At 36.1% G+C, this 26223-nt stretch overlaps 3 protein-coding genes across 4 annotated transcripts; 1 reads left to right on the top strand and 2 right to left on the bottom strand.

The window, feature by feature from the left end:
- The first annotated feature begins 5168 nt into the window (after nucleotides 1-5168).
- LOC110809249 (S-adenosyl-L-methionine-dependent methyltransferases superfamily protein) lies at nucleotides 5169-15045 on the top strand. Of its 2 annotated transcripts, XR_015813125.1 has the most exons (15): nucleotides 5169-5502; nucleotides 5794-5852; nucleotides 6081-6131; nucleotides 6563-6698; nucleotides 7076-7161; nucleotides 8119-8217; nucleotides 8347-8400; nucleotides 11022-11166; nucleotides 11376-11437; nucleotides 11943-12030; nucleotides 12271-12354; nucleotides 13481-13642; nucleotides 13716-13871; nucleotides 14660-14790; nucleotides 14949-15045. XR_015813125.1 is itself a non-coding variant. In XM_088207079.1 (14 exons), the coding sequence occupies exons 1-14, from the start codon at nucleotides 5265-5267 to the stop codon at nucleotides 14710-14712; spliced, it is 1473 nt and encodes a 490-aa protein (XP_088063205.1). In that variant the 5' UTR covers nucleotides 5169-5264; the 3' UTR covers nucleotides 14713-15045. The 2 variants fall into 2 exon arrangements, 1 of the variants encoding a protein (XP_088063205.1); XM_088207079.1 differs by having other exon boundaries at nucleotides 14660-15045.
- Nucleotides 13933-14704, bottom strand: LOC110809250 (17.1 kDa class II heat shock protein). The gene has a single exon (XM_022035017.2). It carries the CDS (start codon nucleotides 14590-14592, stop codon nucleotides 14119-14121), a length of 474 nt encoding a protein of 157 aa, XP_021890709.1. The 5' UTR covers nucleotides 14593-14704; the 3' UTR covers nucleotides 13933-14118.
- Nucleotides 15046-24719: 9674 nt separating the features above from the next.
- On the bottom strand, nucleotides 24720-25779 carry LOC110809284 (17.1 kDa class II heat shock protein-like). Its single transcript, XM_022035062.2, has 2 exons — nucleotides 25182-25779; nucleotides 24720-25078 (listed from the first exon to the last, which is right to left on the bottom strand). The coding sequence occupies exon 1, from the start codon at nucleotides 25654-25656 to the stop codon at nucleotides 25183-25185; it is 474 nt and encodes a 157-aa protein (XP_021890754.1). The 5' UTR covers nucleotides 25657-25779; the 3' UTR covers nucleotides 24720-25078; nucleotide 25182.
- Nucleotides 25780-26223: the final 444 nt, after the last annotated feature.

The raw sequence follows: 26223 nt of genomic DNA, 5'->3' as shown, positions 1-26223 counted from the left end.
TTTTTGCCTTCATCCATCATGCTCTTAAGAGAATACCGACTAAACTCTAGAAATATTTGGGCATACTCAGACACTGTCATCTCACTCTGGACCAGGTGTGCAAACTCCATTTCCTTCAAATGTCGAAGATACTCTAGGAGGTACTCTATATTGAAGTCACTTAAGAACTGTTCTCAAGTGACTGGAATGGGCAGGGTGGCCTCCTTCAGCTACCACTAGCAACCTATCTCACTCACGAGCATGTAGGTGGCAAGTACGACCTTCTATTCGGGAGCCACCCTAAGAGTCGTGAATGCCTTCTCTGACTCTGTTAACCAGTACTCGGCCTCTTCGAAGAAAGATACCATGCATAGGTAGATGAGTTAAGTCTCTTATATCTCTTAATGTAGACTGAATCCATCATGAGCGGAGTCGGGTCTCATTGAAAAGGGACTGGATTATGTTGGGGAGGGGTCGGGTGGCCCTGTAGCGGCACTTGCTTGTATGGTGGGGGCATTGGATGATACTGTGGTGGTGCTAGATGATACGATGGAGGAGTAGGACTTTATCAGGGTGGCATTGGATCTTCTCGTTACAGGGGTGGCTCATACTGTGGCAATGGTGGAGGGTCAGACAACTCCCTCTTCTCTTTTTGGACTTGCTAGGTAGAGATAAGTCTCTCCAGCATTTTGAGTCGATCGACATCCTCTTAAAGTGATCCATCTCGGGTTATTCAGTTTAGTGGGGGCCTTCCTCTGCTCATATCCTTATACTTGTATTTCACAAAAAATAGTTGAGTGTCGGGTTGTATTTGAATGATTCAAATCTTTGTGTAAGGAATGGTTCCGAGGAACGCAGTTCTTATGTTAAGTGTAAAGACCTAAAACTTAAAGAAGTGGAAATATTGGATTAAGTAATTATAAGTGAAAGCAATTAAGAGTTTATGGTTTACATTCCTTACACAGTAAATTATGATACCTAATAGGGTTACGAGAATATACTTTTAAGGAAGTTCTAATAACAGAATAAATAAATAAAACAAAACATAACTAAAAATCCTATAGGGTTAACCTCCACTAGAAAACTTTGATGGAATTTGGGAGGTAATTTTTATTCACAACCTTCTTACTCTTCAGAATTTGGATCTTGATCTTCCTAATATGAAATGGTTAAATAAGGGGGATAAACTACACTAACCTAATAAGAATATCACACTTAACCAAAAAATCAAACATTGGTAAAAATTGTCAAACAACCAATCGAACCATTATTTTTTTTAAATAAATTCGTTTACCTTAAAAAACGTTATTTCAGACTTACTCTTATGAGTTTCCAAAATTGACTTATGAAAACAATAACTCGAATAACATTTTTATTTCACACTTAAAGGAATAATAATAATAAACTTATCTCCTTACTTGCTTACTAGTATCTCTGAAGGTCCATAGGGATATTTCCTTACACGTAAACCCAATATTAAATTATCAATCAATCCGTGGTTCCCATTCCCTGTTCGATAATGGGCGCCAAATATACTACTACCTCGATACCCCATCCGATATGAGGGTGATCTATATCTCTCAACCCCTTTCGGTATGAGACTTTTCACCCCTGTTTGATTGAGGTAACTTCCACGGTAGAGTTTTTCTCTACACCGGGTCTATATACCCATACCCAGGGTACCCGATAAGCCCTTTGGCATATATATTCATATCATTCACCAGCCACCAATCACACGCCACCAACTTATTCGATATTTACATAATAATAGAGTGATAATTACACAAGCACTATAGATTAATAACTAAGGAAAACATGATCAAGACATTTATTGCAAACCAATCAACAGATGAGGACAACACAGGTAGATAAACTAGATAAATGAGGAAGCAGTTAAAATCAATAAATTAAAGCACACGATGTAACAGTAAGTATTTTAGACAGTATAAGAGAAAATAAATAACAAAGTTATAGAAAATATACATTGACCAGTTTCAGCTCCACTACTAATATATAATTAATTTAGGGATTTGCATCTTTTTACAAAACACACCATTTATTGATTATTAGACTTTAATTTACCGTAACGAGAGAAAGAGGTGAGGGATTCTTACTCCAGATCGATGTTTGAAACACCGTTCTTTTCATTGCGTCCCCTAACGATTTCTAGGTTTCCTGAATTTTTCCTGTAGAAATAAAAAATACATGTCACGTATCCAAAAAAATATCTCAAAAAGGTCAAAATAAGTGTTTTAAAACTTTTTCAGCTGGTTTAAGGTTTCGGCATGATGTCGCCACCGTGCTCTGGCGCTGACCTCGCTGCTGTGCTCCGACGCTGACTCCGCCGCCGTGCTCCAGAGTCGACTTCGTCGCCCACGACTGTAGTTCCTTTCGGTCTGGTTATTTTCGGCCAGTTTTGGCCAGTTTTCCATGGAAACCTGTGAAAAACGAGGTTACAAAGCATTTGTCGGCCGGGAAAGGGAAAAATAGAGACCCTACTGGCGAAGGGGTCTCCCGATGCAGCGACTCCATCATTCCTCATTTGCGGTTGGAGTTTTTATTCAGCTAACCTGTACCAAAAAGAAACAAAGAACACGATGGTTAAAAAATAAAAAAAAAAACAGGAAATGGGAAGGGGGTCATTAAAGAGGTTTTCGAGTTGTGGCCGCTCAGCCAAGCTTCGCTCGCGTTTTTCGTCTCACTCGTTGCCCTTTTTGCTCCCATATGGGTGTGGGGAGGTTTGGAATTCAATTCTGAGCAGGAAGGACAAAAATTCTATCTTTTACGACGTCGATGGTGGCTCCGGTGCAGCGACTATGGCGTCCTTCAAGTGGTTGAGCTTTCCTCCGGCCACCCTTCTTCTTCTTCTCTGGTCAGGGGTGTCTGCTAGGGTTTTGGGACCGACTAAAGAGAGATTTAAATACCTCTCTTCCCCTAATCTTAGCCGTCCATTTGCGTCGACGTGGAACGAGGAGGATCATCCGATTTAAAGCCCGTTTAGGTTGAACCATGTGTAAATTTGGGTCATCCATCGCGATCAAATCTAGTCGTTCGATCGCGTCCGAAGAGAAAATGGATATGGGTTATCCGTGCGCGAGGGATGCGATCTGTCCTTAGATCACCTAGGCATGCAGATCACCCGTGTGAAATCAATGCTAGCGTGTCCGCCACGTGGGGCGTTCTGACTCATCGTTGCTGCTAACGTGGCCGTCCCACGTGGCCCGTATTTCTCTTTTTTGCGATTTGATCTCCTGTTTTAAATTTCTCTTTCAAATACACCCCATCTTATTCATAATTTCACCCTGTTTTTCCAAAATTAATTTCAATTTCATCCCAAATCTATATTTCTCCAAAAATTAACAAAAAATTAAAATTAAGATTGTTTTGATTTATTATTTTGTTAATATTAAATTATCCCGAGCCAAATTTTCAGGTTCCAGTGTTACAATTACCTTCTATTTGGATAGTAATAAATAATAGTCAATTAATGTGTGGTACTCTACGAGCATGATAAAATCATGTTTGTTTCAACATTTAACATGATGAGATGATAATAAACGATATACGACTGACACATTTTGGATAAATTTTAAAAATCACCGGTGGTATGTGACGGACAAATAATTGAATTTTTGTTATACCCTCATTAAATATACTTAATTTCTGTTATACTCTATTAAATAAATGATTCTTTTAAATATATTTTAATTTTTTATATTTTGAAATAATTTTAAATTTAATATAATAATAAATAATTACAAGCATTTGTTTTTAATATATAAATAATTTTATTTTTATTAAAATTAAATTAATGTGATAATATAAATAATAATTATTTATTTTATCAAATATAAAAATTTAATTTAAGTATATGTAATAATTATTTATTTAAATACATATTTAATTATATTCTTATATAATTTATTTTATTTCATTACATATTTTTTATATATCATTTAGTATTATATATAATACGGTATGAATAAATTAATAATTTGACTGAAAATACAGTTACACTATCTTTTTATTCAAACAAAATAATTATAATTAACATATATTAATATACAATCATCCAAATATAAAATTTTTTTTTATCATTATTATCTTGTGTCATTGTTATTCAATTAACTTTATTACTATATATTAATTATTTATTATTGAAATTTATTCAAAAAAAACAAAGACCTTAAAGTTAAGAATCATTTGTGAGAGTAAGTGCTTCTGGCAGGTGTGAAAATTAAAATAGAGTCCTATAAGGGGCATTTTTTTATTGGGCAATCCAGACATGACTGACACTTCTACTCAGGTCGAGAGACTCTCACTCGTTTATAAGACAGATCAAAGAAGGAAAAAAAAAAAAAAAGAAGCTGAATTAACGTCCACCATATGACATTATTAGGAGAAGAGAACCAGGCGTTCAAGCAAGCAGATAAAATTTGACTTGTTGATCCAATTGATTATGCAGTTGATTTAGCAACATAAGCATAAGTAGTACCAGATAGATTTTGAGATATAGGCGGCCTTTTCGAAAAAGCTACTTATGATCCAAAAATTCGATCTCGCTCTGGAAAAAGACATTTATGGATTCAGATGATTGATTAATAAATAATGTAATGAATATGGGTATATATAATTTATAACTGGCTAGCAATGCACATGTCTTTCTTCTTTTACTATGAGTGGGCGTGCCTACTAAAATTACTTTAGTTTCCTTTGATTAGGGACATAGCTATAAGATCTACTGCTAGTGCTTTAGCCAGAGCCTTTTTCTATGCAAGATCTATTGATGTGATGGACAGATCATGAGCATTTTTTTAGCTATTTTAAATTATAAAACATATATAATTAAAAATATATTTTTTAAATTTATTAATATGTTAACAAGATACATCATGCACATTAGCTTAATAACTAACATACCATGTCTTCTATGTATTTAACAATGTTATCTAAAATTACTTAATTATAAATACAAAGTACTTTTAGTTACTCAAGATCAAAAAGTGAAAACTCAAATAAATAACATTTAGAAAATTAGATAATTAACTGAATTAAAAAATATTCGGACATTTAATTAATCATTTTAATATAAATTTACAAATTAAATTCCAAATACTCTCGATTTTTTAAAACTTAAAACAAATATTTCAAATTAATATAACAATAATTCCCTATTAGTAGAGAGTTTTAACGATTTACTTTTCAAAAAAAAAATTAAGCTACCAAACAGTGGAAACTCTTGAATCGTCGAACAGCAATTTTGTTAGGGATCGAGCTCTGCAACCATGGTGCATAGCAAAGCAAGGGCGTCCTCGAAAGGCGCCGAAAAGTCGAAACATCAACGGCTCAGCAGCGCTCAGCGGTCGGCTTACTTTGCCAGGAGGGAGGCGGCAAAAGTTTTGCGGTGCGTCATCCAAGGCGACGGCCGGCGCCAAGCTGTCGGCTCCGTCAAGTCCCTCGTCTACGACCCTACTATTAGGAATAAAAGAGCAACACTGGCTCTTGTGTGTAAAACCCTCAAGTGTACGTTTGCTTTTTCCTTTTTTCTGTTCTATTTTGTGCTTGTTGAAGTTTGTTTATTATGGGTAGCATTTTGGAAGTTGTTTACCTTTTAGATGACTTATCAAGTGATCATTATGAGTTCGGGTTTGAAGTCTTTCTCATCATATGTTACTTAAAGTTGGGGATTACATTGTAGTCTTGCGTGGAAAAATCTCAAATTAATGGGTTCATGCAGTTTTTTCTTTCATTAGCATCAATTGAATTTACTGATTGTTTGCTCTATGTTCATTTGTCTGTTTGAGTTGTTTTCAGATCTTCCTATCATAAAGGATGTGCTGGGGAGTGCTAACATCCTAAACAATAGATGGAAGGTATAACTGTATATTCTATGATATATGTTTGTTAGCAGTTAAATATATTTTTATCTTTTCTTTTTCTTGTACTTTAGCTTTGACAAATTCAAGAACATTGATCGCACTTAATTGCTAGAAACGCAAAATTCTTGAAATGTCTACATTTTTTGCGGGATAAAATCCTGGAAAAAGAAATCCCTGTTCTTGAAATGTCTACCTAATACTTAATCTTCATTGCTGGTGCAGAGGCAAGAGACGTTGATTTATATAATATGTTACGAGATTCTTTTTGGCCAGGTAAATTGGCAAGTCTTTTCTTCTATGTGTGAGTTCTGTTTATTTCTTTACAGTACCAAGAAACAGTTCTGCACTCCAAAATTTAGTGGATGATGGCTGGTTGGCAAGGTGAAGCAAAGGAATTGCTGTAGGATTATAAGTGAGTGCTCGTAGTGTTGTAGGATCCTCTGTACCAAAGGCAGCTTCATATCTTGTGTGCGTGATTCATGCCGGGATGTGACAATGCTGTCTTTATAGCTCATCAGATTTATTTTCACTGGAAGTATTGAACACACTTATTTGGTGGGTCTCTCTATTTTCAGCACTTGATGAATCCATTAAGCAGTAGTTGGTTTCAATGGAGCAAATTCTTATGTGCTTCTACATGAATGTGTTGTGTTCCTTGGTTCTCGGATGAATGTGTTGATATTTCCATTAATTTTACTGTCTAGGCTATTTCATCAGTTGGTGATGCAGAGAAGTTTCTTATGCTTCAGAAAGACACTTTACAAGTAGCCTTAGCGCAGCTACTGGTGAGAAAAAAAGTGAGGTGTATTGAAGACTTGATGCATTTGTCTTCTGCTACTGGTGCGCTGTGCTCTTTCTTACTCACATTCCTGATTTTGCTTCTTTTGTAATTTGTTTTGTTTGGGCATTTTGGTTCTAGAGCTATTAGTCTGGAAGGACTTAAGACGGCCATTTAGTTGATATTGCAGTTAATACTATTAAATAAAGACAGGAAAAGAAAAATTTTAGGGGGAATCAGATTCTCTTTTCACATTGTTGATTTATGTAAGGTGATATGATGCAGAAGAACATCTTCTAAAACAGGACTATGGTACTCAATCCTTTTAGTTATTCCCCCCTCCCTTTCTCATAAGATGTATTTTCTGGTCCATATGAGGCACTGTTACAAGTCCGGCGAAAAGCTTTATCTAAATCCAGTTTGCTAATTTGTGATGCAGATCTTATAAAACCTCGATACCTCCGTGTAAATACGCTGAAAATGGATGTTGATTCTGCAATACTTGAACTAGGGAAACAATACAAGGTACTTTCTTTCACCTAAATTAAATATTGTTGTTGTGATTCGTGGTCCAAGCTCGAGAGGGAGATCAAATCATAGAGAAGATGTGAATTTTCTATGTGTTTTATTATGATGCTCATTTACACATTTATACGCAATTACAATATTTTTGGAAGGACATTATGGATACAGCTCTACAATTAAATAGGTAATATTTACAGAATGTTCGGAGAATAAGGATCAAATCTTTTTTTTTTCTTTGAAATAAGAGAATAGGGATTGAATCTTGGTAGTCAACAATCTCATTATCCATACTCTCTCAGGATGGTGCATAGATGTCTCTCATACCCCTCTTGCAAATTAACTCATGGAGTTGCAGAGTTTACATGGAGGGTATTTAGAATACTGCAGCATAATTTTTTCTTTGATAAAGTGATACTTAATCTCAATGTGTTTGATCTTATCATATTCAACTGGATTGTTAGTGATGCTAATTGTAGCCTTGTTATCAAAATGTCATTGTCAACTCTTGCAAATGACAATTTCAATTCATTCATCAATTTCTAGCCATAGTAGCTCATAGACTCCTTATGCCATGGCTTTATATTCAGCTTCTAAACTTGATCTTGCCACTATAGCGTGCTTTTTACTCCTATTAATCAAATTTATATAATAACCCATTGTAGGATTTCTATTATCAAGAGATTCAGCCTAACTCGCATCATTTAGACCCTCTACCTTGATGTGATTATGCCTAGAAAAGTAAGCTTTTTCTTAGTGCAAATTTTAAATACCTTAGAATATGACTATATGCATTTAGACATGGTTCTCGAGGCTCATGCATGTATTGGTTCGCAACACTCATAGGATAAGCTACATTAGGTTTGAATATCTGATATTTGCAAATTTTTATTCGTTCACCAATACTACCTTGTAGTTTGTGGTTTGGTTCAATGTGTGTGATAAGTTTGTCTTGAATAGGTACTGAAAGATGATATGGTTCCTGACTTACTCATGCTCCCCCCTGGCAGTGATTTGCATAGTCATCCTCTGGTCATGAATGGAAGTGTGTTTTTGCAAGTAAGGGTTCAATTAATTTCAGAAAGCATTGGAAGAAGAAATTGGTTTAAATGTCAGTGGTATTAGTTTCTTATTCTCTGCTTTTTATTTTGGATTGTATCAGTATATCACCATTGCATATTTTTGTAGGGGAGGGCAAGCTCTATGGTGGCAGCAGTTCTTGATCCTAAACCTGGATGGGAGGTGAGCAACCTTCTTGTATTTATGTTGCTCACTATGAGCTCATTTGGTTCATTGAATGGAATGAGTTGAACGATATAAACATTTTTAAGGAATGGACTGAGACCATAATAGGATTGTCATAGTGTCATATATTTGATTGATATAGGACAACTAGGGCTAATTTTTCAATTAAGGATTTGGTGATAAAAAATCTAAACATCACATCTAAAGTTTGTTAGATATCACATCTGAAAAGTCTTAAAGATCGTCCTTAAAGGTCTGATTGCATGAAACATCCAGAAAGTTTAGAAACTCTCAAAATATTTTGTTGAACAACTTGAATTTTTGTGTGGAAGAATGGAATTGTTGTTGTCTATTATTGAATAAGGAGGCCTTATATATGCATATTCTTGGGGTAAAAAGAGGAAACTTATAATTAATTAAATATACAAATATTTTACTAATATATTCTTTGCTCTAATTACATAAATATATATTTTCTAATACTCCCCCTCAAGTTGGTGAATAGATATTGTTAGTTCTCAGTTTCGTGATAATTATTTGGAATCCAGGACTACTTAAGCCCTTTGTTGATGTATCTGCAAGTTACAAGTTATGAGGTGTACATAAACTAGCTTGTAAATGTACTTATTTAGGGTTAAGTATAAACTGACTTGTCACGCTAACTGTAAAGGTAATGTCTGGTCGCGTATGTGATAAATATATCAGTCTTCCGACCAAGTTCTAGTATATCGCCTTATTAACTTCTGTGTCTTGCTCTTCTAGTCCCAGCTTATGATCGGGATCCATTAGTGTGCAAGCCAGTTTGCATTTCAGTTTACCTGTGTCCTTCAAGAAATCACTAATATGCTTCTGCTGGGAAATAAAAATTCTGACTTCAAATGAGCCATTTCTATCATAAGGAAATATCTTAACTCAAATTCTTGGCTAGATATTGTTTGGGCACCTATCTTTCTTTTTCATTATCACCTGTAATAATGATATCATCAATGTACTCAAGGAGAGTCTGAGTACTTGATAAACAGTATCTGGCCTTGCTGACTCTGCTTGTACTTGTTTGTCAGCATTACCTTTGCGAATCCTCCAAATTATGCTATTGGTGATTGCTTGAGCTCATACAGTGCTTTTTCTTGTCTACACACTTTATTTGCTCCTGCCTCTTTGGAAATATTAGAGGAATTTTCATATAAATTTTTTCTTCCAGATCTGCATGCAGAAATACATTCTTTACAATAAATTGCAGTAATTGCTAATCAAAGTTGGCGACTGAGGACAGTAGGACTTGCATTGTATTCATCTTAGCAGTTGGTATAAAAGTTTCTTGGTAGTCTATCATAAGTTTGAGTGTATCCCTTAGTCATCAGTTTTGTTTTGCGTCTCTCTATGGTTCTATATGTCTTGTATTTTATAATAAATATCCACTTGTATCCCACATGCCTCTTTTCTTTGAGAAAGTCCATCACTTCTTATGTCTAGCCCCAGAAATATTAGGAATGTTTGATGAATTAATGTAAAAGAAAGATTGTTTCTTTTATTACGGAGAAAAATTTACTTTTTGTGTTTTGCCAGTTCGCACACATATAATGTAAATTTCTGTTAGTGGAATCTTTAAATAAGGAGGGAAATGTAACTTTGAGGATGAAAAGAACAGCTATCCTAATTGTCTACGTGTAACCATATCTTGTGTAAGGTACTAACAGTGACAGCAGAGTGTAACATCTTATGTACATCCAAAAAGTACAACCCAGTCCGTGCCTCAACATGTGCCATCATTCCTGAAGTCTAGTCCTGAAAATCGCAATGAAAAAAATCACTTTACAGTTTAGAATCATGTGATAATTTGTTTATTAAAAAGAGATTTGTGCATAATTTTGGAACATGAAGCACGTCAGTAAGTATAAAATGGACAGTAACTATTTCTCATTATTGAGACACGATATATCGGTTTTTTAAAGTACTTAAAGAAGTTGTTCATATGATTTGTAACTCCCGAGTTTATAATCCAAGACAGTGAAAAAGGGTTTCTATCAGACATTTAGTATATGTGAGGTAGAAAACGTACCTGAATGTACCAATAAATCTGTACCTGTGGTTTGTAAGATGATCTAAGATGTGATCGAAAGAAGTATTTTAGGCAATGAAGGCCTTTAGTTGTAGTAACTAACTACGAAGGTTGTGCAACTAGAAAAAGAAATTTCAGAATGAAGACTGATCTAAAAAAGCTTCATACTACCAGCGATTAAGGCTAGTCATGACTCATGGCTGAGCAGGGCGGTGCATGACGGCCTGAGGTGACCGATCTGTGGCCAGAGGCAGGATGCACGACAAAGGCTGAAAAACAGAGGAATTGCTGCTGAAACAAAGCAGAACAGGTCACCAAAAACAGAGCAAATGACCATTGCAGGTTTCATTTACATGTCTGCATTTGGGGTGGGTGGGGGGTGAGAGGAGTGAAAACATTAGTTACTTTGAACTTCTTATTGAATGCTTGCTTTGAGCTATAAAATTGGTGGCAGTTATCTAGAATTGGTCAAATACATAAATGACACAGGACTTGACCTTTTCTTAGAGTCTTAGTCTCTTCAAGCTGCTCACGGGATGCGTTTGAATTTTACTTGAAGGTTCTTGATGCATGTTCAGCTCCTGGCAACAAAACCGTTCATGTAGCTGCCCTCATGAGGGGGAAGGGAAAAGTTATCGCATGTGAATTAAATGGGGAAAGGCTCAAGCGCCTTAAAGATACTATCAAATTATCTGGGGCATCTAGTATCCTTTTATAATTATCTGAATTTTCTGCTCTTTAAATGCTCGTCTCTTTATTATTCGAGAACTGCTACTTATACTGTTCGGACTTTATTATCATCATCATGATCTGTCATACAGAATTATAATAATTTCGTGTGTACTTTGGTAGTCAGACTTTTAGCACGTTTATCTGATGTTTTTTTATCTCAAGATCTTAACCCAGCTACTAGATGTTGAAGTTATGCATGGAGATTTTTTGAGCCTAAATCCAAATGATCCTTCATTCTCCAAGGTAAACATGATCTTGATTTCTGACAACAATGGTTGTTTGGGTTCCCAGTGGTTTTACAACATGTGAATTAACATTTTAACCACTATTTTTCTATCAGCTGTTGAAAATACTCCTTGAATCACTTGCTTTATTTGCTTCTTACAACAAAATTATCACCATGCACTAATTTAATGACAAAACTTTGGGACTAATCGGAAGTCAATGAATCTGATCTAGCAGAAATCAGCATGATTTTTCTTATGCCAACTAGTTGCGTTCAGCCAAAAGTTATTGCCTTAGCGGTTATCATCTGAAATTCCTTGCAACATGTCATTCCTTCTTGTTTTTCGTTCCTTAATTTCTTATATGATGCTATCTTTTTTATTTTATTGAATTATGTTAACAAGAGAAAAAGTTTACTTTCTTGGCAAAAGAAATTATTAAGCGCACAAGAAGGAAAGTGAGAGAGTGAAGAAGATACATTTAATAAGTGTCTTCTGGAACTACATTGAAATTCATATTGCAGGTCCGTGCTATTGTTTTAGATCCTTCCTGTTCTGGATCTGGAACTGCTGCTGAGAGATTGGATCATCTGCTTCCTTCTTATGAGGCAGGTAAGTAGAGGTCTTCCCTGGCTTATAGACTTCACATATCTTGTTAATGAAAGGACGCCAATGGGACTAAACGCTTTATTCTTTTTATGTACTCCAAGAGGGGCAATATTTTATCAATATTAAGACTTGATTACTCACATTGAATGAAGATATCATCCTGCTAACCAATCTGAAACTCAGTTCCAGATTATATACTTTTTTATTCTTTTCTAATTTCCGTTGCTATCTTGAATAACATAGGTCATTCTTCTGATGGCAACGAGACAAGGAGATTGAACAAACTTGCAACCTTTCAAAAGAAGGCTCTTACACATGCATTTTCTTGTAAGTTTACTTCAAGTCTTTAGCAAGTGTCTACTTTTGCTTATACTTTTTCTTGAACTGATGGTTTGAAGTAAATGTCTTTCATTTGGGTTGCATTATATGTTTAGGTAGCATAAATAAAAGGCTCAGTAATCCTTCAAATCCTAAATAGTATAATACTTTGATATTTAGTAGAATTATTATTTCTAATTTATTTTGGTAATCTAAACTTAAGAATCATTTTTCATCGGTCATCCTCTAGAACTAAGCACTATTGACTTGATAATTTTTTGGCTTAATTTATTAACCATCAAATGGTAAAACTCAAATTAGTAAGTGAATGACTTGTGCTGTTACATAAGACTTCGTGAATTATTAATAGTTTTAACAAAGCCTCGGATTATTACAGTTATCATCATAAATTTTTGATGTCCTCATTAAGGCAACTCACAGTCAAATTGCAATTTTGTAGACACAATTTCTAACATTATAGTGATAGTAAGTTGGAGCCTAATTCTAATACCATTCTTACTTTTCAAGGCATGAACATCATTAACCTAACAATTTTTAAACTGACCGTGAAAAGCTTAGGTTCATTCTCAATGATTGACATTAAGTGGGCTGAAGCTTTATATGGGAGTTCAACAATCTTGTCTTCCTGATATCTTTAGATTTTTTTAAAGGTCATACATCATAAGTGTTGATTAACATATTCTTTCATACTATTTATATGCTTTCAAATAACTTTTTGGACTTAAATAAATAATCTTTAACATGACTTTTAGTTATTAATAGTGAGTGATATAAATACTCATGTAAAGCTTATAAATGACCAACCATTTCAATGGGGACACGAGTATCACATCTTTTTTACTAAGGTACTTGATACGCTTATAAGACCATAAATCATGCAAATTTCAAATCATAACAGAAAGCTTATTAAAGACCACAGCAGTTCAGAGTCACCATACTGGAACCTTGCTCCGATATCATTAATAGCGCTGACTTAAAAACTTAGGCATGTTAAAATGGCAAGCATTTCTTCGTAAATCAAATTATCCTGACTTCTTCGTGACTCAACTTTATGTTTATTGAATATATTCATAACTATATATATCAATAAAATTATGGAATGTTGCTGGTATAGTTCCAGGAGTAGAAAGAGTTGTTTACAGCACGTGCTCTATCCATCAAATTGAAAATGAAGATGTGATTAAATCTGTGTTACCTGTTGCTGAATCTTACGGTTTCAACCTGGGGACTCCTTTCCCTCACTGGCATCGACGTGGCCTCCCAGTTTTTGAAGGAGGTAAAGTGCGTTTGCTCAAAAAACCCTAAATTTTATCTTCCGAATCCCCCTCTTGATTTTATTGTGTTTGCAGCTCAACATTTGCTACGAACTGATCCAGTAGAAGACAAAGAAGGATTTTTCATCGCTCTGTTCACCAAGCACGTTGAAGAACCTTCTAAAGTCCGCCTAAAATCCGGGACCACAATTACAAGTCTCAAGAGGAAGAGATGTTCTGTTCCATTTTTAGGTACTAATTTGTTTAAAATGTGGTTAAATTTGAACTGATCACATCAATCTCGCACCAGAAATTGTTAGAAATTATTTTTACTCTTTCATTATCTTATCACTCACACAAGGATTACATGAAAACCATGAAATCACATTTTTACTGTGAAGAGAAAGAAACTACGATGCAACACACCAAACTCGGAACACATACATCCGGAAACAGCACGTACACCAACAAAAACTAGATTTACGTAGTTTATCACACCTTAGGCAATCTTAACCTCAATCGTCTTCGGCTTCTTGGGCTCCGGTGGCGGCAACTTCTGGACAGTGACGGTCAAAACACCGTCCTGACAAACCGCGGATATCGCATCAGTGTTTGCATTATCCGGCAGAGAAAACTTTCTCATGAACTTGCCGATCCTCCTCTCCATCCTCAAATACTTAACTCCATCCTTCTCTTCCTCCCGCTTCCTCTCCCCGCTGATCTGCAGCACGTTGTCATCCTCCACCTGAACCTTGATATCCCCAGATTTCAAGCCCGGCATGTCTATAACAAAGACGTAAGAGTTTGGATACTCCTTCACGTCAGCAGGAGTTGCCGCCATGGCCTTGGCGTCTCGCACGTAGGTTCTTGTCGGAGCGTTGAATGATTTCTCTGTTTCAGTATCTTGTAGCTCCATCAACTGTCGCAGCGACGACAGTATAGGTGACTCTAATTCAAACATCCTTACATCCATCTTTCTCTCTCCGACGACTTGAAGGCGAGCTATTTGATTTGTCGAGTAGTTTGATTTTTGGTTGCAGATACATGGAGGATCGCATTGTATATATTTATAGGTGGTGAAATGAATTGGTGAGGAAGAAGAAAGAGTAGTTTCTAGAGAGAAACAGAAAAAGTCGGTGGCTTCTGGAAGATGTAGAGAATGTTGTGGAAGGTACTGGAGCCTGGAGATATTTATTGGCCCATCCACCTATGCGTTGCTTGACCTTTTCTTTTCTTATATATATATATATATATATATTATATTCCTTCTATTAGGCACTTTTTAATTCACATAAAATGACTTCTAATTTTTTGTCTAAATATTTTCAGATGTATCCGTTTGTTATACACTTTTTCTGTGAGGGAGGGATGGATATTTGCCATTTGGGGATAACTGACGAAGAGAAAAGTTATGTATTCATACGTATATATATTCACTGAAAAATTATACATACATATGCAGAAGAAATTTGCAATTTAGTACGCTACACAGAAAAAAATTAATTTTTTTAAAATTAAACAAAAACATGTTATCTTATAAGATGCTATACACTTAGGCTTTTTAATATTAACTCAATTATTCTGCTAAACATGGTACCATCCCTTATATTCTTAATCTCTTTTTCTTTTTGAAAAAAAAAACCCATAATTCCATTTCTCTCATATCTCAAATGTCTAGCAGAAAAATTATTAAAATATTACTGAACTGAAATTTACACTAATTTTGCCTGTATATATAATATTGAAATATTATATCTACATGCTAAATCTTAACCGGAATCAAACCATATAATACTAAATTTATGAATTTTCACATACATACAATTTGACATGATCAACGACTGCATCTATATGATAAATTATAGAACCTTCACCTTATAGTTCAAGTCTTGCTGGTCTCCATTGCCACCTTTTGAACGAAAATAGGCAAGACACTTTCCTAATATATTGTTGTTATCTTGTTAGTATCAACATTAATCGAAAACTTGAACTTTTTTAAATAGTTATCCAGTCTCTTCTCCATGTTTCATATGTTTCAGAACCTGGGTTTCTTTTGTTCCCTCTTTTTCTCTCCATTCACCACTAGTTTGATCCTCCAAGTGTGCCTTCACCTGCACTGGTTACGGTCCTAGCATGTTGATCACAAACATGTACTGGTTTGGAAGTTCCTTCACATACCTAGGAGTGGTAGCCATTACCTTCGCTCTCGGATATAGGTGAGGGAGGGGTGGTGGTGTTGGTTTTTTATGTCAACCTCGTTTGCGAAATTAATTAGGCCACATAAGGTGTTTATAAAAGATGACTCGAACCCAACGCCTCTAAAATCTATGTTCTCTTTTGCAAAAAAATACCTCAACATTATTACAGGTCATCATCTCCAATTATCTGCAAGAAAAATGGACGACGATTGCAAGAAATGTAAGAAAAATCAAGGACTAAATAGTAGACGATGACACGGGCTAAAACCTTGATAGGGTTCATATATTTTTTGATAATAGCGAATTCGAAAAATAAAGTAAATGTATTTATAACTCCAAACAGAGGTGGACCTGCACATTCAATACACTTTAGCAATTCCCTGTTTAACTTAATAAATATATACTTATATATATATATATACACTCACACACAATGCAAAACAATACAACCTGTTTTTCAATCACTATGGCTGAAGTAAGGATTATGGCCCAAGGTCCATTAACATTGTTCCTCAAGATGAAAACTAGATATTTTCTACTCCTATCTTGATCATATGTTACTTAAGTAAAGTGATTAACAATGCATTAGCAAAAATATTTGCAAGTTACTGTTTTCTATTCACATATCTCGTCACAATACTCCCATGCTGAATACTTTCTCAAACTAAATGGAGTCTAGTTCAATATATTTAGTTATTTCATGGAATACTGGATTGACTACTGTGTATTATAGTTTTTTTTTTCGTCGTAACGTATCATTGTGGCTTCAAGGTGATAATCCCAAAATACTTAAGAGATACTGTAACACCCCGCTCACCACCATGCTAAATTGTATTTAGAGAACCCCTATTTATTTGGATTTTAAGTCCACCTGAACTCATTTAATTTTATTTCGCACCCTTATATCGTAATTCTTAATTTTAATATTATGCTGATTTTGTCATTTTATTTTAATTTTTATATGTTATTATTTTTATTTAATTTAATTTAATTTATTTTATTTTGATTTATTATTATTATTATTGTTATTTTTAAATAATTAATTTTTAGGAGAAAATGAAAAAAGGAAAAAAATCCTGTAGGAAAACACCTGCGAGAGAATGTCGCTCGTGTGGGTGCCGCACGCTGTGCACGAGCGTGTGTGCGTGATCAGGCGCAGGACGTGCGCACAATGCGCACGTCCCATCACCGCGAGGCGCAAGGTCAGTCCTACGTGCGACAGGGTAATCGGTGCCTGCAGCATGCACCGGCCGGGTGAGGCACATTGTTGCCTCGGGCAGTGTGTCGCCACCTTCTTTGGGTGATGTGCCGCTGCCAGTGGAGGAAAATATTTTCCTCCATTTTTTTTGCTGCGTCAAATCATCATTTTTCATTCAACACACTCTCTCTTCACTGGATTTTGTCACTTGGTGCAAATCTGACGGTCCCCAATTTCTATAAATAGGGACCCTTCCTTTAATTTTCTTAGCACTTCTATTTCATTCTTCCACCTTCTAAGAGTTTAGAGAGATAAAGAGAGTGAGCTAGAGAGAGAAGGAGCGGAGGAGAAGAAGAACAGTGTAGAAAAACTTTGAGATTCTGGTAAGAAATTTAGTATTTATTTAAACGTTTTAAGAAGTATTGCTATAAAAATTAAAGCAATGAATCTGTAATTTTGTGTAGTTTGCATGTTCTATGTTTAATAGTTTTAATAAAGTGAATTATTCTTGATTTCATGCATGCTATGTGATTTATAGACACTTGATGATTTGCATGTAAATAAAATAATATGAAACCAGTGATGTTATCTGGAAAATAAAAAAAAAGGAAGTAGAATGAAGCCTGAATAGTTCGAAGTATGTATGTATATGTAATGACATACATAATGCATCAAGTGTCGTGTTAGGTTTTTAATCTCTAAGGGGTATCTGTTTTTTCCTCCTCCCTCTGATTTAGAAAGATGTAAGAGGACTGCTCCCTGCGGATGACGGTGGACCATCTGATAAGAGCAGTGACGTGAATATCTGTTAGGGGTCACCTTTGGTTAAGTATTGTCATGGCTATAGAATATCTAATAGGACCATTATGGTCGGTACGACCGTGGTCATAGTCGTACAATAGTTTGGCAAGGCTGAAATGTGCCTGAGCAAATTGTCATTATCTGTATCTGATCTGCTCATTCCTATTGGCTAGTCGGAAATCCATATATGCGTTCAGAGATGGAAATCAGAATGACAATGTAAAGTATGACATGAAAATATGAACATTTCATAATTTATTTGATATTCTCTGTTGTTAAGTATGATTTTTAATTTTCATTGTGGTGATTATGACATGATGTTTTCTTAATAAATAAATTATTTTCATAAGGTAGGATAAGACTCTAGCATGACCTAACGGTAAGTATTTATGATATAATTATTTATTTTTTAAATTTTACGACATTATTTAAATATTATTTTCCTTACTGAGTATATGGAACTCACTCTTTCTATGCTCCCCTCCCCTAGATGAGGAAGCTAGTGAGGAATCGTCCGCTGACCTACCCCTTGAAATCTATAAGGATCTTGTAGATCTACAAACCTTGAGTGCATGATTGTTCCCGCACTCTGATGAGTCTAATAGCATAATAATAAAAGTGACCCTTTTTGTAATTTGATATTTTCTATTTTGTTATCACTTCTACCCTCAGTTATATATATGTGTAATTAGAACTCATATATTATGTAAGGGATTTGTAATAATTTGTTTTGTTGCATATAATTTTTATTATGCACTCGTAATCTGTTTCTGTATCTGACACCCTCATGCTTTAATTAGTATTTAGAATGTCACATATAGTATCAAAGCAGTTACACAGACCAAATCCCTTACAACTGAGGCCGCATGTTGAAAAACCCTTAAGATATTTAGAAAAATAAGTTATTTTTTCCAAATTAGACCACTGACTTGTGTTTTTATTTCTTTTGTAGGAATGACGCGATGGAGACCTTCCATAAAATGTACCAAAAGACCCGAGACTCAAGATTATCTAACTAGCATCAAATTTACTGAACTCTCCCGAGCTATCCAAGGATTGACCATCGCCGTAGGATAGAACTAAGCCAACCCTTGTCTATACCTTGTCCCGAAGTACCAAACAGCTGAGAGCTCCATCTTTCACAACATAACAGAGTTTAGGAAATTTAACCTACTATACTTTAAAAGTCACCCTAACCCCTTAGTAATCGAAGTTTGGGTCCTGCATATAGAGAAGCTTTTCTTTGCCTTAGACCTAATCGAGGACTAGAAAGTCCCCCTAGCAGCCTTTGTGCTGAACAGTGAAGTAGAACACTGGTGACAACTTAAGAAGGAAGTCCTGCCTACTTGTACCACATGGAGAGTTTTCATGGATGTGTTCTTTGATAACTTTTTTTTTAGCTTATGTATGAGAGAAGGAGGAGGAAGAATTTCAGGACCTCCACCAAGGAAATTTGATAGTTTCCCAATATGCAGCCTGGTTTATCCAACTGTCTAGGTTCGTCCCCCTAATGGTCATGCTTGAAAGTGGTAAAGTTAGCAAGTTTCTAAAAGGTATTGGTACCGATATTTATGACCAGGTTGCGATGTTGAGACTCAGCTCATTTGCATAGGTGCTAGAATATACCCAGTTGGTCGAAGATGTCATCTCGGCTAGGCACCAACGCATTGCCCGAGTCCGTACCCAACAACAATAACTCCAATAACCCAGAAGAAGATTGCCCGACCCAGTAAGTAGCCACCTCGATAAACGAAGCCGAGTTACCCTTCCTTTTGCCTTACCTCCACTTACTGGACAACCTACCCGACCTTCCCAACCATGTCAACATTGTGGTCACTCGCATGGTGATCTACCCTGTCGGCGTATCAATCACGCCTGCTATCGGTGCGGAAGCACCCAACATGTTATAAAAGGACTGCCCTCAGTGGCTAAAGGATGTGGCCAGACCTGTAGTTCAGGGTCGTGTGTACCATCTAGATGAACCCGATGCTCTTGCCACTTCTGTCCTTATCCAGGGTATGCTTTTTATTCGTAATACTTTTGCTAAAGCTTTGATTGATACATGTGCTACTTACTCTTTTATTTTATGCGTATTTGCTTGTAAATTTGATATTAGGTCTGAATCTTTAAGAGAAACATTAACTGCAGAGACTCCCTCTAGGGGATTATTAGAAGATCACTATGTATATAAAAATTATAAAATAAAAGGTTTAGAAATAGAAGTATTTGTAGACTTAATACTTTTATATTTATGAGGGTTTGACGTTATTTTAAGAATGGATTGGTTAGAAAAATATAGAGTAATTATTGATTGTGAAAGTAAAGTTATAACATTGCGATCTCCGAAAAAAAAATAAAAATTTATTTTCTATTATTTTTTTCATAACAATTGAATAAACATGAATATGGATACTGATCCTGCTGTGTATTACATTCCTATTGTTTGTAATTTTCTGAAAGCTTTTCCTGTCGAATTACCTGGTCTACCTCTCCCACGAGAGGTAGAATTTTCTTTTAATTGCTACTTGGAACCCAACTAATTTCGAAACTTGCCTATCGCATGAGTCGTGCTGAGCTCGCAGAACAGAAAAACTAGTTTTTCGAGCTACTTGACCAGAAGTTTATTCGCCTTAGTCACTCCCCTTGGGGCGTTCCGATACTTTTTGTGAAAAAGAAGGATGACTCTTTCAGACTATGCGTGGACTATCGAGAACTCAACCGAGTAACAGTAAAGAGTAAGTATCCTCTACCTCGAATTGACGATCTTTTCGACCAACTACAATGAGTCACTGTCTTTTTCAGGATCGTGTGTACCACCTAGAGAGTCAAGGAAGAAGATATTTCGAAGACCCCTTTTCAGAATAGATACGGTCTGTACGAGTTTAAGGTGATGTCGTTTAGGTAAACTAATGTCTTTGCTGCATTCATGGATATCATGAACAAGATTTTTTGGCATGTACTGGATCAGTATGTTATCGTGTTCATTAATGACATCTTAGTGTACTCTAAGAGCCCGGAAGAACATGTAGTCCACCTGTTTAAAGTACTAGGGATACTTTGTCGGAACCAGCTGTTTGCTAAACTTAGCAAATACTCTTTCTGTTTAGACCGAGTTTCCTTTCTCGGTCATGTAATTTCAAGTGAAAGAGTTTTCGTGGATCCAACCAAGGTTAAAATGGTGATCAACTAAAACCAATGTGGCTGATGTATTTTTCTTAGCTTAGGAAGTTACTATCGGCGATTCATCGACGAATTTTCTAAGATTGCTACTCCGTTGACTTGACTCACTCGAAAGGGCATACCATTTGTCTGGAATTACGAATATAGTGAAAGCTTTATGGAATTAAAACATCGCCTGACCTCTATCCGATGTTGATCCTCCTTGACAACACTGTAAGATTTCAGGTCTACTGTGATGCATCTCATATTAGCTTGGGATGCATTTTGATGCAACATGATAGAGTGGTCGCTTATAAATCTTAATAATTGAAACTCCATGAGTGGAACTATCCTACTCATGACCTAGGGTTGACAGTCCTTATCTTTGCCTTGAAGATATGACGTCATTACCTGTTTGGTAAGACATTTGAAATTTACACTGACCACAAAAACTTTAAGTACATCTTCTCGCAGAGGGAGTTGAACATGAGACAGAGACACTGGATGGATCTTGTGAAGGACAACGACTGCAAGATCATCTACCATCCCGGTAGAAAAAATATAGTCGCTGATACACTGAGTCGAAAAGAGTCCACAATGTTGGCCCAAATCATGGCCTCCAGTTGGAAGTTAGTAGATATTATGCAGTCACTCTGCCTCAACTACTATGGCAACAATACCTATCTCGCTCAGATCCGAGTCTTTCCTAATCTTTTTATAAAGATTTGAGAATATACTCCAAAATTTGAATAAGTTCCCTTCTGACAGGTTTTCTGATTTCAAACTCTCAGACAATGAGTTGTTTAGATTTCGGGACTGAATTTGGTTCCCTGTCACTGTCAAGACGGATGTTCTCAAGGCCGCCTATACCTCTAAACTGTCCATCCATCCCGGGAGCATCAAGATGTACTGGGACCTGAAGCACAAATACTAGTGGCCAGAAATGAAGGACATTATCAACTACGTCTCCCAATGCCTTATTTTCCAGAAGATTAAGGTAGAACACTAGGGACCCGACAGTTTGTTACATGACCTCCCGATTCCGAAATAGAAGTGGGAGCATATAACCATGAATTTTGTCACCAGTACCTAGGACCTGTTTCGATTATAATGCTATTTGGGTCATCGTTGACAGTCTAATCAAGATCGTTCATTTCTTACCCATAAGGACCATAGACTCCACCAGTAAATTAGCCTGCCTTTATATCGATGAAATTATTCGATTCCATGGTGTTCCCTCATCCATTATGTCCGATCGAGATTCTCAATTCACCTCTCACTTTTGGGACAGCTTTTAAGAAGCTCTTGGGTCTAGATTGTACTTCAGCACTGCTTATCATCCTCAAACTAATGGTCAGTCGGAACGTACTATCCAGACATTAGAAGGCATATTGCGTGCTTACGTCCTTAACTTTGACAATAACTTGTATGAGTATCTTTCTCTGTGTGAATTTTTTTATAATAGCAGTTATCATTCTAATATCGGCATGACTCCATATGAAGCTCTGTACGACAGGCCCTGCCATTCTCCCACTTGTTGGAGTGAAGTTGAAAGCCAACATCATTTGGGACCAGACTTCAGTCAAGAGACTATTGAGAAGGTTGTGATCATCCGTAGAAACTTGGTTAGCATCTAGAATCGCCAGAAAAGTTACATTGATAATCGTAGGAGACCTCTAGAATTTGTTGTTGGAGATCAAGTATTCCTTAAGGCTTTTCTCTACAAAGAAAAAATGCGGTTCAGAAAAAGAGAAAAGTTGAGCATTCGTTATATGGGACCTTTTCAGATCGTGAAGCGTATTGGACCTGTGACATACTGTCTTACTCTACCTTGAGAGTTTGCGGGTCTACATAATGTTTTTAACGTCTCCATGCTCAAAAGGTACCACCCTGACCTTTCTTATATTATTCATCACGATGAGATACAGGAACAAGCCGATATGACCTACGAGAAACTCTTCGTGAAAATTCTTGATTGGACTGACAAAAATTTACGCAATAAGACGACCCCCATGATGAAAGTGTAATGACAACACCATACTCCGAAAGAGGTGACGTGAGAGTTGGAAAGCGAGATGAGAAAAAAGTTTCCGAACTTATTCGAGACAAATTTGGGGGACCAAATTTTTTAAAGTTGGGGGAGGGGGGGAATGTAACACCTCGCTCACCACCGCACTAAATTATATTTGGAGAACTCCTATTTATTCGGGCATTAAAGCCACCTTAACTCATTTAATTTTATTTCGCAGCTTTATATCGTAATTCGTAATTACAATCTTATGCCGATTTTGTTATTTTATTTTAATTTTTATATGTTATTATTTTAATTTGAAAATGGGGAATAATCTCGCGAAGAGGACCGCCTGCGCGGCCGCTGTGTGCTGTGCGCGTGCGTACGTGCGCGATCAGGCGTAGGACATGCTCATAGTATGCACGTCCCATCCACGCAAGGCACAAGGTCTGTCCTATGTGCGCATCTTGTCGCGCGTAGGCGGGCCTGTTCGCGCGCGGACAGGGCTAGGCGCCGTACGCTATGCGTGCGCTGTCTGTGCAGCAAGCTTGCACGGATAGGCCTACACGCCTGGGGCCTGTGCACAATAAGCCCTGCACGCGGTAGGGTAGCCCGGTGCATGCAAGCTAGGCTTGCAACGTGTGCAGCCGAGTGATAGGAAGGAATCGTTCGCTGACTTACCCCTTGAATTCTATGAGAGTCTTGTAGATCCACAAACCTTAAATGTATAATTGTTCCCGCACTCTGATGAGTCCAATAACATAATCATAAAAGTGACACTTTTTATATTTTGATATTTTTTTTATTTTGTTGCTACTTTTGGCCTTAATTATATATTCTTTAATTAGAACTCATATATTATATAAGAAATTTATAATAATTTGCTCTACTGCATATAATTTTTTTATGCACTTATAATCTGTTTCTATATATGATATTCTCATATTTTAATTAACATTTTAGATATCACAGATACATTATTTAAATTAGTTCACATCATACACTTGCTATCGGTCTATATCCCACCTCAATAGAAAATTTAGAAATATTTTGCTGTTTCTTAGACTTCTAGGATATCAAAAAACTACCAAGTAAAAACTAATAACTCGTAACAAAATTTTTCATGTTAGGACATCCTCCTAAATCACTATCATTATAGGTATTCAGTCTTAACTCATATAAATTTAAACAAAACACACTCTAATAAAATATCTCTTATGTACTTCAAAATCTTGTAAGCAATATTCAAACGTTGATATCCCGGATTTTCCATAAATTGACTCAAAAATTGGACAAAATAGGCTATATTTGATCTTGTTAGAGTCAAATTGTTAGTATTTCAACCACTCTCTTATAAATGGTTGTGACGAAGATAGGTTCGCCATTGTTCTTGGAGAACTTGACATTTCAATCCAACATAGATTTTGGCGTTCTGCTCCCTAATATACCAGTATCCTTCAATAAGTAAAGAGTGTATTTTTGTTGACACATGTGACATCCTCTCATAGATCGGTCAAACTCGATTCCAAGAAAATACTTTGAGTTTCCCACATCTTTGATTTTAAAATTCTCTGTTCGTTACTTCTTTTAGGTCTTCAATTATCCTGTTACATAATTGTCATCGACAGCATCTTTTTTCACGTAAGGATTGTGATTGGAATAAGCCCTTGTTTGATAATGAAGTCTGAAGACTTCGCATAGAAATTGCCGTAATGCTTACTTGAGACGATATATGATTTTCATTAACTTACACACTTCCTGTTCCTTTTTATTAAAGTATCAGGCAGTAATTCCATATACATTTTCTCATCCAAATCACCAAGCATTGTTGACAAGAAATTAACAGGAAGTGTCATCCTTTAGTGGCTGCAAAAGAAGGATTTTTCTTCCACTTTAAAGAACCTTCTATAATCAGACTCGAGACCAAAATTAAAAGTCTCAAGAGGAAGACATCTTCTGTTCCATTTCTTAGTACTAATTTATTTAAAATGTGGTTATATTGAACTAATCTCACCAATCTCGCACCAGAAATGGTAGAAGTTATTTTTTCTCTTTCATTATCCTATGCATTCACAACCATGAAACCATATTTCTGCAGAAGAGAGAAGAAAAAACATCATCACCAAACTCGGAACACATACATCCGGAAACAGCACGTACACCAACAAAGACTAGATTTACGTAGTTTATCGCACCTTAGGCAATCTTAACCTCAATCGTCTTAGGCTTCTTGGGCTCCGGTGGCGGCAACTTCTGGACGGTGACGGTCAAAACACCGTCCTGACAAATCGCCGATATGGCGTCAGTGTTTGCATTATCCGGCAGAGAGAACTTTCTCATGACCTTGCCGATCCTTCTCTCCATCCTCAAGTACTTAACTCCATCCTTCTCTTCCTCCCGCTTCCTCTCCCCGCTGATTAGCAACACGTTGTCATCCTCCACCTGGACCTTGATATCCCCAGATTTCAAGCCCGGCATGTCTACAATGAAAACGTAAGAGTTTGGATACTCCTTCACATCAGCAGGAGTTGCCGCCATGGCCTTGGTGTCTCGCACGTATGTCCTTGTGGGAGCGTTGAATGACTTCTCTGCTTCAGTATCTTGTAGCTCCATCAACTGTCGCAGCGACGACAGGATCGGTGACTCCAATTCAAACAACTTTAGATCCATATTTCTCTTTCCGACGACTTGAAGGCGAGCAATTTGATTTGTCGAGTAGTTTGATTTTTGGTTGCAGATACATGGAAAGAGCGGGCTGTATATATTTATAGGTGGTGAATTGAATTGGTGAGGAAGAAGAAAGAGGAGTTTCTAGAGAGATAGAAATAGTCGGTAGCTTCTGGAAGATGTTTGGAGAGAATGTTGTGGAAGGTACTGGAGCCTGGAGATATTCATTGCCCTATCCTGTGCGTTGCTTTTACCTTTTATTTTCCTGAATATATATATATATATATAAGCTTTAAAAAATACATAGATATGCAGAAGAAATTTGCAATTTAGTATAATACAGAAAAAGGATCAATTTTTATTGATTATGCAAAAACCATTTTATGCTATAAAGTCGTATACACTTTGCTTTTTAATATTAACTCAGTTAATTATTCTATTAAACATTTTTTATTCTACTATTCTTTATATTCTTAATATTAAAAAAGAATTCCTACAGCTTCTCTCGAATCTCAAATCTTTTTTTAGAGAAAAATTATTAAAATTTACACTAATTTAGAAGAACTGAGA

This window comes from Carica papaya, chromosome 7 (assembly GCF_054855325.1).
Source record: "Carica papaya isolate Zhongbai chromosome 7, ASM5485532v1, whole genome shotgun sequence".
NCBI classification, from domain to species: Eukaryota; Viridiplantae; Streptophyta; class Magnoliopsida; order Brassicales; family Caricaceae; genus Carica; species Carica papaya.
This window is presented reverse-complemented; position numbering and strand designations above follow the sequence as displayed.

Bases quoted from the DNA above. Each gene is read 5' to 3' on its own strand.
- LOC110809250 (XM_022035017.2), bottom strand. From the start codon at position 14,592: ATGGATGTAAGGATGTTTGAATTAGAGTCACCTATACTGTCGTCGCTG.
- LOC110809284 (XM_022035062.2), bottom strand. From the start codon at position 25,656: ATGGATCTAAAGTTGTTTGAATTGGAGTCACCGATCCTGTCGTCGCTG.
- LOC110809249 (XM_088207079.1), top strand. From the start codon at position 5,265: ATGGTGCATAGCAAAGCAAGGGCGTCCTCGAAAGGCGCCGAAAAGTCG. The intron at 6,699-7,075 runs GTGCGCTGTGCT...TTTGTGATGCAG, and splicing joins GCATTTGTCTTCTGCTACTG to ATCTTATAAAACCTCGATAC. The intron at 11,167-11,375 runs GTATCCTTTTAT...CCCAGCTACTAG, and splicing joins CAAATTATCTGGGGCATCTA to ATGTTGAAGTTATGCATGGA.